At 41.6% G+C, this 16270-nt stretch overlaps 1 protein-coding gene and 1 long non-coding RNA gene across 2 annotated transcripts in view; one reads left to right on the forward strand and one right to left on the reverse strand.

Moving 5' to 3' along the window:
* Positions 1-243: 243 nt before the first annotated feature.
* On the reverse strand, positions 244-4331 carry LOC138949773 (uncharacterized). The gene is made up of 4 exons (XR_011450434.1): positions 3768-4331; positions 1535-1698; positions 922-995; positions 244-301 (listed from the first exon to the last, which is right to left on the reverse strand). It is a non-coding gene; the product is annotated as an uncharacterized lncRNA (long non-coding RNA).
* Positions 4332-14359: 10028 nt separating this feature from the next.
* LOC138949692 (gastrula zinc finger protein XlCGF58.1-like) overlaps positions 14360-16270 on the forward strand; it is a 3554-nt gene continuing 1643 nt past the window's right edge. The window contains exon 1 of the mRNA XM_070321476.1: positions 14360-16270. This exon is cut by the window's right edge and continues 1643 nt beyond it. Within this exon, the coding sequence (XP_070177577.1) occupies positions 14401-16270 (1870 nt within the window). The 5' untranslated portion in view covers positions 14360-14400.

A 16270-nucleotide genomic window follows, 5' to 3' on the forward strand; every position in this document is an offset into this window, starting at 1 on the left:
GTCGAGCTTGGCTCCTTGACGGCGACTGATTTTACAAAGTCGTTTTTGCTATGACATTGCCAGTGAGCTGTCGCCTGCATTACTTGCACGTGAAAAACCTTGTCAGTTACACAAAGGTTCAACTGCGGTCAACGCGACGGTATGCAGCCTATAGCCCTTTCCAATGTCTGACCATCGCTATAGTCTATTCTATTTACAACAATACACATTACCAAAAATACGAGTAAACCGCTTCGTAACAGTATTTCCTCGAAGTTGTAGTAGGCAACCAGGTCAGGAGCAGGAGGTGGGGGCGACTGACCTGCAGCAGAATTCAAATCAATTAGTCAAGTCACTATGACATATCTTTATTGTTATCACCACACCAACCCTAAATTTTTCCTTCCATACTGTATTTGTTATCCTGAGAGAGAAAAATCCATGTTGCAGACTCAACTGGAAAAATTCCCTTCTCCATCATCTAGTGGACAGAGCTCACATGATTTCAAACAAATCTTTTTTTAAAGTCACATACTTTGTGCGACAGTGTTAGTTTACTGCAACTGTAATTTATAAATAGCAAATTAATAAATATCACTTATCACTATCAGATAATCAGCTAAATGCCTGGCAGATGACCCTCATTCAAAGTGAGTCGTGGCTAAACCATGAAACTAGAAAAACAGGTTATACAGTGGAACACCCCTTTTAAGACCTCCAATAATCTGAGAAAATTCAGTCTTAAAAAGGAGGGAGTCTTAAAAGGGGGGTAATTTTACAGAGGTTATGAACAGAAAGTCTGAGAAAACAAGGTCTTTAAAAGGAGGGAGTCTTAAATTGGGGGGTCTTAACAGGGGGGTTCCACTGTACCACAATATAAATCTCACACTGACAGCGGACAAAACCTGAGAAAACACCCAGTATACATGTACCGGTACTCACAAAAGAGTTACAAGTAGCATCTCCAGGAGCCGAAATCCCAAGCCCTTGATATCTGCACGTTTAGCATCTTGTACCTGGAATAGTATGAAGATAACATGTCATTGTCACCGTCAGTAAATCACTATATCAAAATTATCAATATCATATGATTACTTACTAAAATAACTTTATGAAGTGATCTAGCACTGTCAATGGCAATAGTATCATGACAGTTTGCCAGTGAGATTACGATTAATCATCCTCATTAACAAATAACATAGATCAGTTCTAATGATTGTAGTACCTGTTTGTAGTGAACTCACCAGCAGGAGTATTGCAAATATTAAAATTGTGCATTACTGAATCCATACACCCACATAGTCTCTTACTAATTTGCAAAACCATAATGACTTCAGACCTCTGATGAATTACATAACCCATTTATGAAGAGTAGTTAAAACTAATAGTTGTAGTACAAACCCAAGTTTGTGTGCGTGTTTGTATGTTGTGTGGGTGGGGGTGTCGAGGGGGGGGGGGGGGGGGGGGGACTGGACGGTTACCGATGGTTCACCCACAAAAATGTACACTTACTAAGTAACACTTAAAGTAACTATTTTCAAAGCTTCTTGCTTACCTTGGAATAGTGTCAAGCAGCTTATGTTGTGTCTAGATCAGCCATCAGATCTTCACACTCAGCGGGGTCAGCCTGCACATGCTGCAAACTGGACATGCCTGCAATTCTTGAGTAACCAAGCTGTTGTTGCGGAGACAACGGAACCATGCCCAACTCAGGTCCAACTGAAATAAAAGCATATTGTTAGCTGATAAATGATTTGGTCAAGCAAAACCATGCGGTATTTTTTTAATAAAATATTTAAATTTAGGCAAGCGATTCACAGAGCGCAGCGCGCTGTGCAGCGCGGCAATTCACAGAGCGCGGCACGTTGTGCAGTGCAACAATTCCCAGAGCGCGGCTATTGCTCTCACCAGCGCAGATTGTTGATGCGCTTTATTTTTGTATATATATACGTGTTCAAATCAACTGGAAAAAAAACCCACGCTGAATAAATTATCTGCGCATGCGCGAATTCCAAAATGGCTGCTGAAGTGTTAACTGGTGTGACACCGATTAACAGTTCCGAGGCACTGTACTCGGATAATTGTTTAAAAACGTCATCCCAGTTTAAAAACTCAGCTCCTTTCCATATATATAGTAGAAGCCATTGTAATGACATGTAGTGATATGAGTATGACTGCCAAGTATTCAAGGCCGGTGTCACATACTGAAAACTCTGCCTGAACAATCCTTCTCATTGCGGTCAATGCGCATGCGCTAACATGGGGAGATTAATCAGGTCGTGAACAACCTAACCCTTACCCTAACCCATGGTTCGATCGGTCAAAGAGTCGCATTTTTGTAAGTCCAAGATTGGCGCATGCGCATTGACCGCAATGAGAAGGATTGTTTAGCAGAGGTAGGCACGTTTTTACATCGACGCGGCGATATACTGGTGAATTCAGTTGAAAGAGTGAGAGAGAGAGAATGGCTCAGCTCTGTTTTTCGTTTTATTGACAGTTTTATTTCTCAAAGTCAAATAGATCAGATAGATGTAGCTGTTGTAAACTTTGCGATTGTGAAGGACATGTATCGGCAGAATACATCGCTCCCGCAGTGGGGCACTGCGGTTATGAAATTAAAGGCCCCTCCTGTTTTTGGAACCGCAGGAGCTTTCTAGTTTGCTGTTAGGTAGATTTTTGGTTCCTCTTTCCTGTCATGCTCTCTTTTTCTTCATGAATTCTTTTCTTTTTTCTGCCTTCTTGCTCATTCACCTGTATTTTTTCCAAAAATCGCTTCTTTTGCCGCTTGTCTCGCGATTCATGTATAGTTTAATCTGTTAGTGTTCTGATGTAAGTCCAGCAGTAGATAGGTTAAGCCTATTTTAACATACTGGAAACTGGTAATCTTCCAGTAGGTATTAATTTAGTTTTACTAAAGCCTGCTGGGACACAAGTAATGGGTTAGTGCATTTGTAAACAGGAATCACTTGACAAGTGGCCCCCTTCATCCCCCCCTTCCTCGTCCTGATATGGCTCTGCGTAGTCGGCTGGACGTTAAGCAACAAATAAACAAACAAACAAACAAACAAGAATACATCGCGCGTCGTGAATCGCAGCGTTCCTCATAGCGCCGCGCGTTGTAAATCGCAACGCTGCACAACGCGCCGCGCGCTGTGAATCCACTTTGTTAAATTTATGTATACCTCGCTGATGCAAAAATAATGTACTTATTAACTATTAGCATTTAGCTGGTCATTCAAACCATAGCTTGTTTAAAGCTAGTAGTAGCAGTAGTATTTAGTACTAGTAGTAATGATTTAGTAAAATACTACTATAGTAGAACTCGAACTCCTGTTGCTAGTAAATTACTAATTAGTGCACACAAGAACAACCATGGCAGTTGGCAATGGCACTGGCAGAATACGATCAAATATCATTATTACTAATATTAGCCTCACCATGGGTTGACGTCCCATCAAAATGAATCACTGAATGAATTAGGGACTGAATCACACTTCAGAGACATCATTACAATTTTTCACAAAGACTGATTTTCAGCAAACAGCCATGTTTACCTGTACAAATGTATCAGTGATATCACTATGACTATGAGTATGACAGTGTGGTAACTGGTAAGCTTAGTATTTGGTTCGAGCACAGGCGGAAGGTATCGTCCACTGGACCACTTTCATACTCATAGAAAGTAGTGGTCCAGTGAAGCCTGAACAAGGATACCTTCCGCCTGTGGTTCGAGACAGAGACAAAGTTGAAACTTAATTCGAGAAGCCAAACGGCTGACGAATACTTACGTATTTTGAGCAAAACCCACACACGTCGACCACAAGTTGATGTCTGCTGGAGTACGTAGTCATAAAAACGTCCATAAAGCTTGGTTTTGAAACGTTTCTTAGCACGAGTTAGATGTATCCGCCATTTTTGATAACATTTTACTGCACATGGCGCATGCGCGGTCTGCGCGACTTTACCAAACTATCGCCGGCACAGCCTGGCCACTGATCTAAAAAGAGAGACTGACAAGTACAGGCGCCTTATGGTGACCGATAACCCGACAGGCACAACCATGCTGTTGTTGTACGTTGTTGTGTTTTGTAGTTGTTTCAAGTTCAGATGATGAGGCCGTGTGCCAAAAGCAACTAATTAAAAGTGTGTCTGTGTGTGTGTGTGTGTGTGTGTGTGTGTGTGAAGCCGAGCGGTGGTAGCTTCACGTAGATATAATTATAAGGGAAGGGCTCCTAATATGGACCGGCTCCTAATATGGACCACCTCCTGTTCTGAAAAACTAACGGCGCTAGAGCGCTCAAAAAAGTTTTGTTCGCTGTATTGCAGAAACACAAATCTCAAAACCGTTAGGCTTTTTCTCTTTTTTTCACTCACTGGGTTTGGCAGCGTTCACTCTCAATTTTCCGCCGAAAACGGACTCGTTTCCGTGTCCACAGCCAAAGCTTTTATCACACAAAAATTGCTATATATGACAGCTAAGACCGCATTTGTTACATTTTAGCAGGGTTGACCCCGAGTTTTTACCGTGCAAACAAAAAATAATAGCAAGATCTCAAAGTATGTGCGAGTCCCCTAATATGGACCACCTTCAACAAATCGAGAAAAAAAAGCTAAAAGCTATTTTCAATAATTCATTAAGAAGCTTGCTGGAAATAACCTATAACTAGTCCTCGAGATTTAAAAAAAAGTCTTCTTTTCGTGGAAGTTGATAATTTCACTTATTTTCACTCTGTTTTTGATAAGCTTCTTTAGTTTCACTATGTGCTTCAAATAAGGCTCTCATCATCCCGAAACAGATCAATCTAAAGCATTTTTGAAGTTGTATCATGTTATTTTGAAGTATAGGGGGCTTTTTACAGTGATTCATGAAGGCCGCTTCACTGGTCCATATTAGGCGCCCAGGCTCCTATTATGGACCATTTGTGATTTTGTCTGCATTTAATTTTTGTTGAATGTTTATCAAAGCTATTTCACTCTAAATAGGCCTAACGGTTAACCTAAGAGAAAAGGACTACCAAACACAAAATAAAACTTCTTCGCAAGAAAACACGCTAGTTATCAGCATGAAACAAAACAAAAAGTGGTTCATATTAGGAGCCCTTCCTAACTGTCTGTGTCTGCGTCGAAGATGTTACCGTGAATCTGTTTTTAAAAGACATTTGACAGGACGGCATTCAAACCACACGCACCAGACACGAACCAACAAACAAAATACTTCTGACAACAAAATGCAAAATCAATTAACAAGAGTGTAGTAAGATTCCAAATTGTATTCAGACCAAAACAACAATCATAAAATATACATGGCATGGGTTCTTTCATATGTGTGTGTGTGTGTGTTGATGATGATGATAACTAGTTTTAACGTCCTCTTAGAACTGCAACTTGCTTTAGGACAGGTAGAGTTAAGCGCAAAGAGCATAATTGTAAAGTTATGATGTTGCGCTATATAAATGCTCATTTATTATTATTATTATTGATATGCTTTATGTGGGGACAATAATAATAATAATAATAAAGATAGCTTATATAGCGCCGCTTCACAAATTTAACTATGCTCTTAGCGCTGTACATCGAGATATAACAATTTCAATAATATAAATACAAAGATGATATTATAATAATACACATTTACAAATATCACTCACGTGCATACATCCTCGTGCACACCACGCGCATACACACTCCCACTCATTAACAAGTGCTTCCATCCCCCTGCCACTGAGATGTTCATATACCCCCCACAAGACACTGAACAAACATGCAACCAGAGAACACATATATAATCGTGTTATAATTATATCTGGAAGTCTGTTGCGATAATATTTCAAAATGGGGATGGAAGTGAAGATTGTGTACGCGGAATATGGTTGGACTGGAGCGGTTTTGTAGGCTTATTTTTTTAATTTTTGTTATGTGGGATATTGTTATATTTTTGGCTGAATAGGTAAGTAAATAGATAACTGGAAAAATAATCCAATGAAGAAGAAAAAGCTCGGTGTGAGAGAGTATTGAGGGGTGGGAAGGAGGAACGGAGATCAGGGTTTTTTAAAACAGATATCCTATTTCAGCCTTCTACTATTGAGAGACACAGGGTGTATGCTAGCTTCCATTGAAGCGTGCAATGTTTATCTAAAAAAAACCTCATGGGGTTTCAGGTTATGTTCGTTGACAAGGGTGTGTAGGTTGCAGAAATCTTGCTGGAGTGATTGGCAGCGGTCAAAGAGGTAAACTGTCCACATTCACAGAGACGGGGAAAGCACTTGTGAGCGCATCCATGGCCATCCGTGCAAATTCTGCGAAGTATTTTAAGGAGGGAGGTGGGGAGTGTTTTCTGAGCGTGTTTTTAATCCAAACATATTATATCTATATGTTTTTGGAATCAGGAACCGACAAGGAATAAGATGAAAGTGTTTTTGAATTGATTTCAAAAATTTAATTTTGATAACAAAAATTATATTTTTATTTATATGTTTTTGGAATCAGAAAATGATGAAGAATAAGATGAACGTACATTTGGATCGTTTTATAAAAAAAAATTTCTACAATTTTTAGATTTTTAATGACCAAAGTCATTAATTAGTTTTTAAGCCACCAAGCTGAAATGCAATACCGAGGTCCGGCCTTTGTCGAAGATTGCTTGGCCAAAATTTCAATCAATTTGAAAAATGAGGGTGTGACAGTGCCGCCTCAACTTTTACAAAAAGCCGGATATGACGTCATCAAAGACATTTATCGAAAAAATGAAAAAAACGTCCGGGGAACTCTCATGTCAAATTTCATAAAGATCGGTCCAGTAGTTTACTCTGAATCGCTCTACACACACACACGCACACAGACACACAGACACCACGACCCTCGTCTCGATTCCCCCTCTATGTTAAAACATTTAGTCAAAACTTGACTAAATGTAACAAGTCGCGTAAGGCGAAAATACAACATTTAGTCAAGTAGCTGTCGAACTCACAGAATGAAACTGAACGCAATGCAACGCAGCAAGACCGTATACTCGTAGCATCGTCAGTCCACCGCTCACGGCATAGGCAGTGAAATTGACAAGAAGAGCGGGGTAGTAGTTGCGCTGGGAAGGAGGGCACGCTTTTCTGTACCTCTCTTCGTTTTAACTTTCTGAGCGTGTTTTTAATCCAAAAATATCATATCTATATGTTTTTGGAATCAGGAACCGACAAGGAATAAGATGAACGTGTTTTTAAATTGATTTTGAAAATTTAATTTTGATAATAATTTTTATATATATTTAATTTTCAGAGCTTGTTTTTAATCCGAATATAACATATTTATATGTTTTTGGAATCAGCAAATGATGGAGAATAAGATAAACGTAAATTTGGATCGTTTTATAAAAAACATATTTTTTTTTACAATTTTCCGATTTTTAATGACCAAAGTCATTAATTAATTTTTAAGCCACCACGCTGAAATGCAATACCGAAGTCCGGGCTTCGTCGAACATTACCCGACCAAAATTTCAACCAATTTGGTTGAAAAATGAGGGCGTGACAGTGCCGCCTCAACTTTCACGAAAAGCCGGATATGACGTCATCAAAGACATTTATCAAAAAAAAAGAAAAAAACGTTCGGGGATTTCATACCCAGAAACTCTCATGTCAAATTTCATAAAGATCGGTCCAGTAGTTTAGTCTGAATCGCTCTACACACAGACACACACAGACAGACACACACACACACACACACACACAGACACACGCACATACACCACGACCCTCGTCTCGATTCCCCCCTCTACGTTAAAACATTTAGTCAAAACTTGACTAAATGTAAAAAGGACATTATGTGTTGCATCCAAAACCGATGTGATTAAAACATTATCAGAAAAGGAAGGGCAATGAAAATCCTAAAATCTCCAACTCAGTCACTTCCTACAGATAAATGGAGAGTAAAGTCCAGTCAATCAGCCACCCTCTCGGCCGGATGTTTTGGGGAGGGGGGGAACTAGAACAAAGCCCTCTCTGTGGTCAGTCGGCTTTCTCAGGGCCAGCAAAGCTCGCCTCAGCAACACATGTGAAAGTGATTAACTCGCTCGGCACCGGAGGTTTGCTAAGGAATAGAGACAAACTCTTATCTGGCTGGCCAAAAATTGTCAGTTTAAAATGACCTACTTTCTCTGCTCAACGCACGGGCTATTCGTACTGTATCTCCTCTTGTGCACTTACAAGGCTCTTATGGAGAAAATAAGAGATACCAAAAAAGGTGTGTGTGTGTGTGCCCATAGTGTGCCGCGCGTGCGTGCATGTGTGTGTGTGTGTGTGTGTGTATGTTTGTGTGTCCCAGTGTGTGCGTGTGTGTGCCTGTGCGTGTGCCTGTGTGTACCGTTTGTGTGTCATTATATATGTCAGTTATAATGTGTGTGTGCAGTGACGGTGTGAATGTGTGTGTGACGGTGTGTGTGTGTGTGTGTGTGTGTGTGTGTGTGTGTGTGTGTGTGTGTGTGTGTGTATGATGTATGCCGGTGCAATGTGTGTGTGTGTGTGTATATAAGTGTGTGTGTATGTGTGTGTGTGTGTGTGTGACCGTGCTGAGAGAGAAAGAGAGAGAGAGGAAGCCGATAATCGTTTGATTCTGCAGACTCGCCGAGAGGCGGCCGGGGTTCGGCACCAGGCTGATGAAAACGCAGAATAATTCATCAAAACAACACTCTAACATCAAGTTTTAGAAACCAGAAAAACGTATCGTAACTCCATAGGTTTTGTGGTGTTTTGCGCACTGCTGAAACGTGTTTAACACGACGTGAATCGCCGTGCGTTAACGTAGCGAAAACGTCCAAAACACAGACACCAAAACTCGATGTTTTACCGTGTTTTGCACCCCGCTAAAATCCCAGGGATTTTATTGCGTTACGGCAGTTTTTGAGTCACTTGAGAAAATGTGACTATGTAATCGGTCAGTGTTAGTCTGTCCGGCCGGCCGTCCGTAGACACCACCTTAACGTTGGACTTTTCTCGGAAACTATCAAAGCGATCGGGCTCATATTTTGTTTAGTCGTGACCTCCAATGACCTCTACACTTTAACGATGGTTTCGTTGACCTTTGACCTTTTTCAAGGTCACAGGTCAGCGTCAAAGGAAAAATTAGACATTTTATATCTTTGACAAAGTTCATCGGATGTGATTGAAACTTTGTAGGATTATTCTTTACATCAAAGTATTTACATCTGTAGCCTTTGACGAACGTTATCAGAAAAACAAGGGAGATAACTAGCCTTTTCTGTTCGGCAACACACAACTTAACGTTGGGCTTTTCTCGGAAACTATAAAAGTGACCGGGCTCAAATTTTATGTGAACGTGACTCATTGTGTTGTGAATAGCAATTTCTTCCTGTCCATCTGATGCCTCATATAATATTCAGAACTGCGAAAGTGACTCGATCGAGCGTTTGCTCTTCTTGTTCTAACTTGATGTGAATCGCACAGGTATAATGCCACAAAATTCAGTTGATTAACTTCATGTTTCATGTTATATGCCACGTTATAGTGCCAAAACGTGACCTTTCGCCCAGTGTATGCGCCTTTGGACGTGCACCAGTGTGCTCCTTCCAGCGGTATTGATCGCCCCCCACACCATGACGCCTCCACCACCATGAACGGGTGCCTCATCCACACAGTTGGGCACGTAACGTTCGTTTACTCTCCGGTAGACCCTCCTCCGGCCATCATGTCGCTGGAGCAGGAAGTAGGACTCGTCGCTGAACCACACGTGTCTCCAGTGATTCCGGACGGTCCAGCGAAGGTGCTGGTTGCCCCACTGCACTCGGTTCTGGCGATATGGCGGCGGGTGAGGACAGCTCCTCTGTGAGGTCTGCGAGCTCTCAAACCAGCTTCATGCAGGCGGTTCCGCACGGTCTAGTCCGATAATCGGTGTGGCCCGGGGAGAGCCTGGACAGAAGATGAGGCCGACAGGAAACGATTCCGGAGGTGGCGGAGCCGTATGAAGCGGTCGTGAGCAGCAGTTGTCGCCCTTGGTCTTCCCGCTCGTGGCAAGTCAGCAACGGAGCCAGTGGCTTGAAACCTGACCCACAGTCTACTGATGGTGCTCTGGGACACGTGGAAGTGCCTGGCGATTGCACTTTCACTTTGGCCTGCTTGTAAACGACCCAATGCAATTTGGCGGTCTTCTCTGCTCAATCGGGCCATCTTTCGTCGCTGAATTGTCGTCTGATTTCTTTGTGGCGAACAATCCGCTTTTATGGGTTTTGGAAGACATGGTGAGAGCTCAATATTCCCCGAGTTTCACGAGATTACACTGAAGCATGACGAGTGGTCATGCCAAATGAGCAATTTTGACATTGTAGCCACTGATAACGCATGCGTCACGTGCAGAGCTCACTTGTGGCAATGGACGAAAGGTCGACGACCAGATAAACATTTTCTGCAGTTTGGTGGATATCCTTGTAGCCATATAACTAAATTAACCAAATATTACAAGCTATGCGTTTCTTTTTTTGAACAGTATATGAGTTACAAGGACAATGTTTCTTTTCGACCCCTAAACTATGAGTTAAAAGAACAATGTTTCCTTTCGACCCCTAAACTATGAGTTAATAGGACAATGTTTCTTTTCGACCCCTAAACTATGAGTTAAAAGGACAATGCTTCTCGCATTTCCTTGCACAGGTCTCTTTGGGCTTAAAGTCATGTAGAAAATTATCTAGTTTCATTGACTTTTTTTGCACGGAGTTGAACACTGCAATTTTTCAACAAATTTCAGTCATGGGAATTGTCCGCCAAAAAGGCAAAAGTGTCCACCACAAAAATAAATGGGGGAGGCAAAAAACTGATTTTAGTGGTAAACTCGGAGCTCAGATAACACCAAATCGTGTTGGTTTTTTTGGAGACCCGGACGCCCCTATTCAAAGCGCCTTTGCTTTGCGCCAGTAACTTGGTGCAAAGCGTCTTCGAATGCTATTTCTTCAAAATGTTCAGCCTTTTTTTACTTTTTTCAATTCCCATTCCTAATATTTAATTTTATCATTGTCCTAGTGGTAGGTTAGCTTAAAAAGTAAGTGAGGCAGACATAGCCAATCACAACTCAGCAAAATGAATCAGCTAAGGTCTTCTTCTTCTGCGTTCGATGATCAGCCAAGGTCAAAAGCTACCTGCCCAGACAGCAACATCAGTTTTGATTAAGCTTTCTTGTATATATGTCTCCTGGTCTTAATTTCACTTGAAGGCAAAGTGTCTCAACTGCTTTAAATCAAGCAGAAATATGAAAGTTGCAAACCATCCAAATATAAGTGTTATATTCACCACAGATTGTCAAAAATCATCAGAAGCATAATACATTTCAGTTTGTGTTTTGTAATAAAAAGAACAATTACACATGAAAATGCAGAAACTGATGCTGACAAAACCTGCAACTGTTTTGTTATGTTGTAATCCGACATTGCTCCCATGGGGTCGCCTTCACGCGGCGGGAGTGTTTATACTAAGCTACCCCACTCCTTTACTTCTCTTCTTTTGTCTTATTTCTGCCTTACCAGTCCTTTCACCTATATTTCCTTCCAAGAAAACTCTCCCTACTATTCCCTGCATTTTTCCAATTCTTTTCTTGTTGTCTTATTTCTACCTGACTGGATCAATCACCTTTATTTCACTTACCGAAAGTCTTCTTTTCCACATCCTTATTTCTCTGCACCCCGCATGTCGTAAGAGGCGACTAACGGATTCTGTTCCTCCTTTTACCCTTGTTAAGTTGTTCTTGTATAGAATATAGTCAATGTTTGTAAAGATTTTAGTCAAGCAGTATGTAAGAAATGTTTAGTCCTTTGTACTGGAAACTTGCATTCTCCCAGTAAGGTCATATATTGTACTACGTTGCAAGTCCCTGGAGCAATTTTTTGATTAGTGCTTTTGTGAACAAGAAACACTTAACAAGTGGCTCTATCCCATCTCCTCCCTTTCCCCTATCCCATCTCCCCCCTTTCCCTCGTCGCGATATAACCTTCGTGGTTGAAAACGACGTTAAACACCAAATAAAGAAAGTAAAGAATCCGACATTTCTGAACAGTACACTTCCACTACATGGTTTTTGTGGTCCAAAGAATGAGATAGCGATATATGCGTTGGTGTGTGGGGGTCGTGTTGAGGCTGCGGCAACAAAAACATAAAAATTCAAGTTTCGCTCAGTCACTTTTAAGGGAAGCAACTGCCTTTTCTTCCTCTTGAGTTAGAGATAAAAACGTGATTATTCCCCTTTACCACTAAAGCCTATGTTCCTTTGGTCGCAGGGTGTGTGTATGTAACTTTCTTTCTTTCTTTTTTTATTTGGTGTTTAACGTCGTTTTCAACCATTCAAGGTTATATCGCGACGGGTATGTAACTTGAGTAAACTCATCTGAAATACTTTCAACTAGGCACGTATGCCCACATACAGCATAAAGCCTGGGACTCTGTAAACTCAGGACTCTGAGACGTTTGCAAGAACCCAGTCCTCTATGGAAGAAGATGACTTTAAAGACTCTTTCTTGTGAAAATGGTTTGGATCAGCATCTCAGATCAGGTCGGGCGCCCCCCGCGGGTTAGGGGGAGTCCCATATTGGTTGGGACGAAAAAGAATTTACCCGATGCTCCCCAGCATGTCGTAAGAGGCGACTAACGGATTCTGTTTCTCCTTTTACCCTTGTTAAGTGTTTCTTGTATAGAATATAGTCAATTTTTGTAAAGATTTTAGTCAAGCAGTATGTAAGAAATGTTAAGTCCTTTTACTGGAAACTTGCATTCTCCCAGTAAGGTAATACATTGTACTATGGGACTGGGTGGCCGAGTGGTAACGCACTTGCGCTCGGAAGCGAGAGGTTGCGAGTTCGACCCTGGGTCAGGGCGTTAGCAATTTTCTCCCCCCTTTCCTAACCTTGGTGGTGGGTTCAAGTGCTAGTCTTTCGGATGAGACGAAAAACCGAGGTTCCTTCGTGTACACTATATTGGGGTGTGCACGTTAAAGATCCCACGATTGACAAAAGGTTCTTTCCTGGCAAAATTGTATAGGCATAGATAAAAATGTCCATCAAATACCCGTGTGACTTGGAGTAAAGGCCGTGAAAGGTGAATGCTCGCCCTAATAGGCTTGAGGTTTGCTGGTCAATGTGAATGCGTGATATAGTGTGTAAAAAATTCCATCTCACACGGCAGTAATGTTATAAAGCGCATTGAGCATATATATGATTATGCGCTATAGCAAATGTCCATTATTATTATTATTATGTTGCAAGCCCCTTTCTTTCTTTATTTGGGTTTTAACGTTGTTTTCAACCACGAAGGTTATATCGCGACGAGTTGCAAGCCCCTGGAGCAAATTTTTGATTAGTGCTTTTGTGAACAAGAAACAATTGACAAGTGGCTCTATCCCATCTCCCCCCTTCCCCCGTCGCGATATAACCTTCGTGGATGAAAACGACGTTAAACACCAAATACAGAAAGAAAGAAAAAAGTTTAAAAAATTGTTAAAAAAAAGTTAATAAGGCGACCCCCTTTTTTCTTTGCACAGATGTGTTTGTTTGTTTGTTTGCTTAACGCCCAGTCGACCATGAAGGGCCATATCAGGACAGTGTGTTAATAATGCTTCCTGTGCACAAAATGTGTAATGGATTCAAGCTGCGGTTTAAACACACTAATAATTAACTCCTTAAGTGTTTCTTGTATAGAATATAGTCAATGTTTGTAAAGATTTTAGTCAAGCAGTATGTAAGAAATATATATAAAGTATGTAAGTCCTTTGTACTGGAAACTTGCATTCTCCCAGTAAGGTAATATTGTACAACGTTGCAAGTTTTTGATTAGTGCTTTTGTGAACAAAAAACAATTGATAATTAGCTCTATACCATCTCCCCCCTTCCCCCGTCGCGATATAACCTTCGTGGTTGAAAACGACGTTAAACACCAAATAAATAAATAAATAAATAAAAGTGGCTTTATCCCATCTCCCCCCTTCCCTCCGTCGCGATATGACCTTCGCGGTTAAAAACGACGTTAAACACCAATTAACAACAAAAACATCTCCTCTTTTCTTTAAAGAAGGAAAGCGTTCTGTCTTTGGGAGTTGTGAATTTCTTTCTTTCAGGAATGCTGTCTGAGAGAGAGAGAGAGAGAGAGAGAGAGAGAGAGAGAGAGAGAGAGAGAGAGAGAGAGAGAGAGAGAGAGAGAGAGAGAGAGAGAGAGAGAGAGGGGGGAGGGGGAAGAGAAGAGAGAGAGATATGAGAACATCGAATGGTTTATTGTACTAAGGCAGGGGCTGATCGGGGGGGGGTTGGGTTTTGAGGAAACCCCACTATTGCCTTATATACCTTCAGAAACATTTTCATCAAGAGACTTACAAATGATTTTTGAATTTTCTGTTACAGCACCAGCAGGTGAAGATTTCAAGACAGACAAAACAGTCAACGTGCAGATGGAGCATACAGCTGAAATACCAACATCGTCCAGTGCTGACAGCAACGTTGTTTGGCTGAAACAAGAGGCAACTGAAATACCAACATCGTCCAGTGCTGACAGCAACGTTGTTTGGCTGAAACAAGAGGCAACTGAAATACCAACATCGTCCAGTGCTGACAGCAACGTTGTTTGGCTGAAACAAGAGGCAACTGAAATACCAACATCGTCCAGTGCTGACAGCAACGTTGTTTGGCTGAAACAAGAGGCACCTGAAATACCAACATCGTCCAGTGCTCACAGCAACGTTGTTTGGCTGAAACAAGAGGCAGCTGAAATACCAACATCGTCCAGTGCTGACAGCAACGTTGTTTGGCTGAAACAAGAGGCAACTGAAATACCAACATCGTCCAGTGCTGACAGCAACGTTGTTTGGCTGAAACAAGAGGCAACTGAAATACCAACATCATCCAGTGCTTACAGCGACGTTGTTAGACTGAAACAAGAGGCACCTGAAGTACCAACATTGTTCAGTGCTTACAGTGAAGTTATTAGGCAGAAACAAGGGGCAGCAGAAATCCCAATTGATTTTGGAACCATTGCAGACACAGCTTCATTTTCAGAACAAGATTGGGGTGCATGTTCAAATGTTATCAAGCGTGAAAAAGACGGTGTGGGGGAGGGTGGAGCAAGGCCAGTGATGGAGGTCTCCGACGAGTGCAAAGAGGAGTGTACATGCAATGCGGGGCAGGACTTCAACACTGAGGCATTCCCAGCTGTGACAGAGACCAGCAGTTCAGCGGCTGAAGTCATCCCTGCAACAAGTGTGTATGCGCATGGTGAGAGTTTTGTTTGTGGTGGTGTGGAAGTTGAAGAGGACAGGAAACCAGACATTGCACGTGACTGTGTAACGCAAGCAGCATTTTGTCCTCTGTCTGCAGGCTGTTACTGTCAAGTGGAAGTGAAACAAGAGCCAGTAGAACCCACACAACACGTTGAGAGTGTGGAACACGGTGGTAAAGATGAATTTCCTGGTTTGAAGAACAATTTGAGAAGATGTGCACTCCCATACAGTAAGAAACGACAATATGTCTCAAGTGAAAGACCACATGCCCGCCTTAAATGTACAACAATATTTGGTCAAAAGGGGTGTGTAAACAAACACATGTTAACACATACAGGAGAAAAGCCACATGCCTGTCCTCATTGTTTAAAGAAATTTGCTCACAACGGGTATTTGAAGACCCACATGTTGATACATACAGGAGAAAAGCCACACGCCTGTCCTTCTTGCAAAGTGAAATTTGCTCACAAAGAAACTTTGAAGACCCATATGTTGACACATACAGGAGAAAAGCCACATGCTTGTCCTCATTGTTCAAAGAAATGTACTCGGAAAGAGCATTTGAAGGCCCACATGTTGACACATACAGGAGAAAAGCCACATGCCTGTCCTCATTGTTTAAAGAAATTTGTCCAGAAAGGGGATTTGAAGACCCACATATTGACACATACAGGAGAAAAGCCACATGCCTGTCCTCATTGTTCAAAGAAATTTGCTCAGAAAGGGTCTTTAAACACCCACATGTTGACACATACAGGAGAAAAGCCACATGCCTGTCCTCGTTGTTCAAAGAAATTTACTCGGAAAAACAATTTGAAGACCCACATGTTGACACATACAGGAGAAAAGCCACATGCCTGTCCTTCTTGCAAAGTGAAATTTGCTCTGAAAGGGGATTTGAAAACCCACATGTTGACACATACAGGAGAAAAGCCACACGCCTGTCCTTGTTGTTCAAAGAATTTTGCTCTGAAAGGGGATTTGAAGACCCACATGTTGACACATACAGGAGAAAAGCCACACGCCTGTCCTTGTTGTTCAAAGA

This window comes from Littorina saxatilis, linkage group LG16 (assembly GCF_037325665.1).
Source record: "Littorina saxatilis isolate snail1 linkage group LG16, US_GU_Lsax_2.0, whole genome shotgun sequence".
Classification (NCBI taxonomy): domain Eukaryota; kingdom Metazoa; phylum Mollusca; class Gastropoda; order Littorinimorpha; family Littorinidae; genus Littorina; species Littorina saxatilis.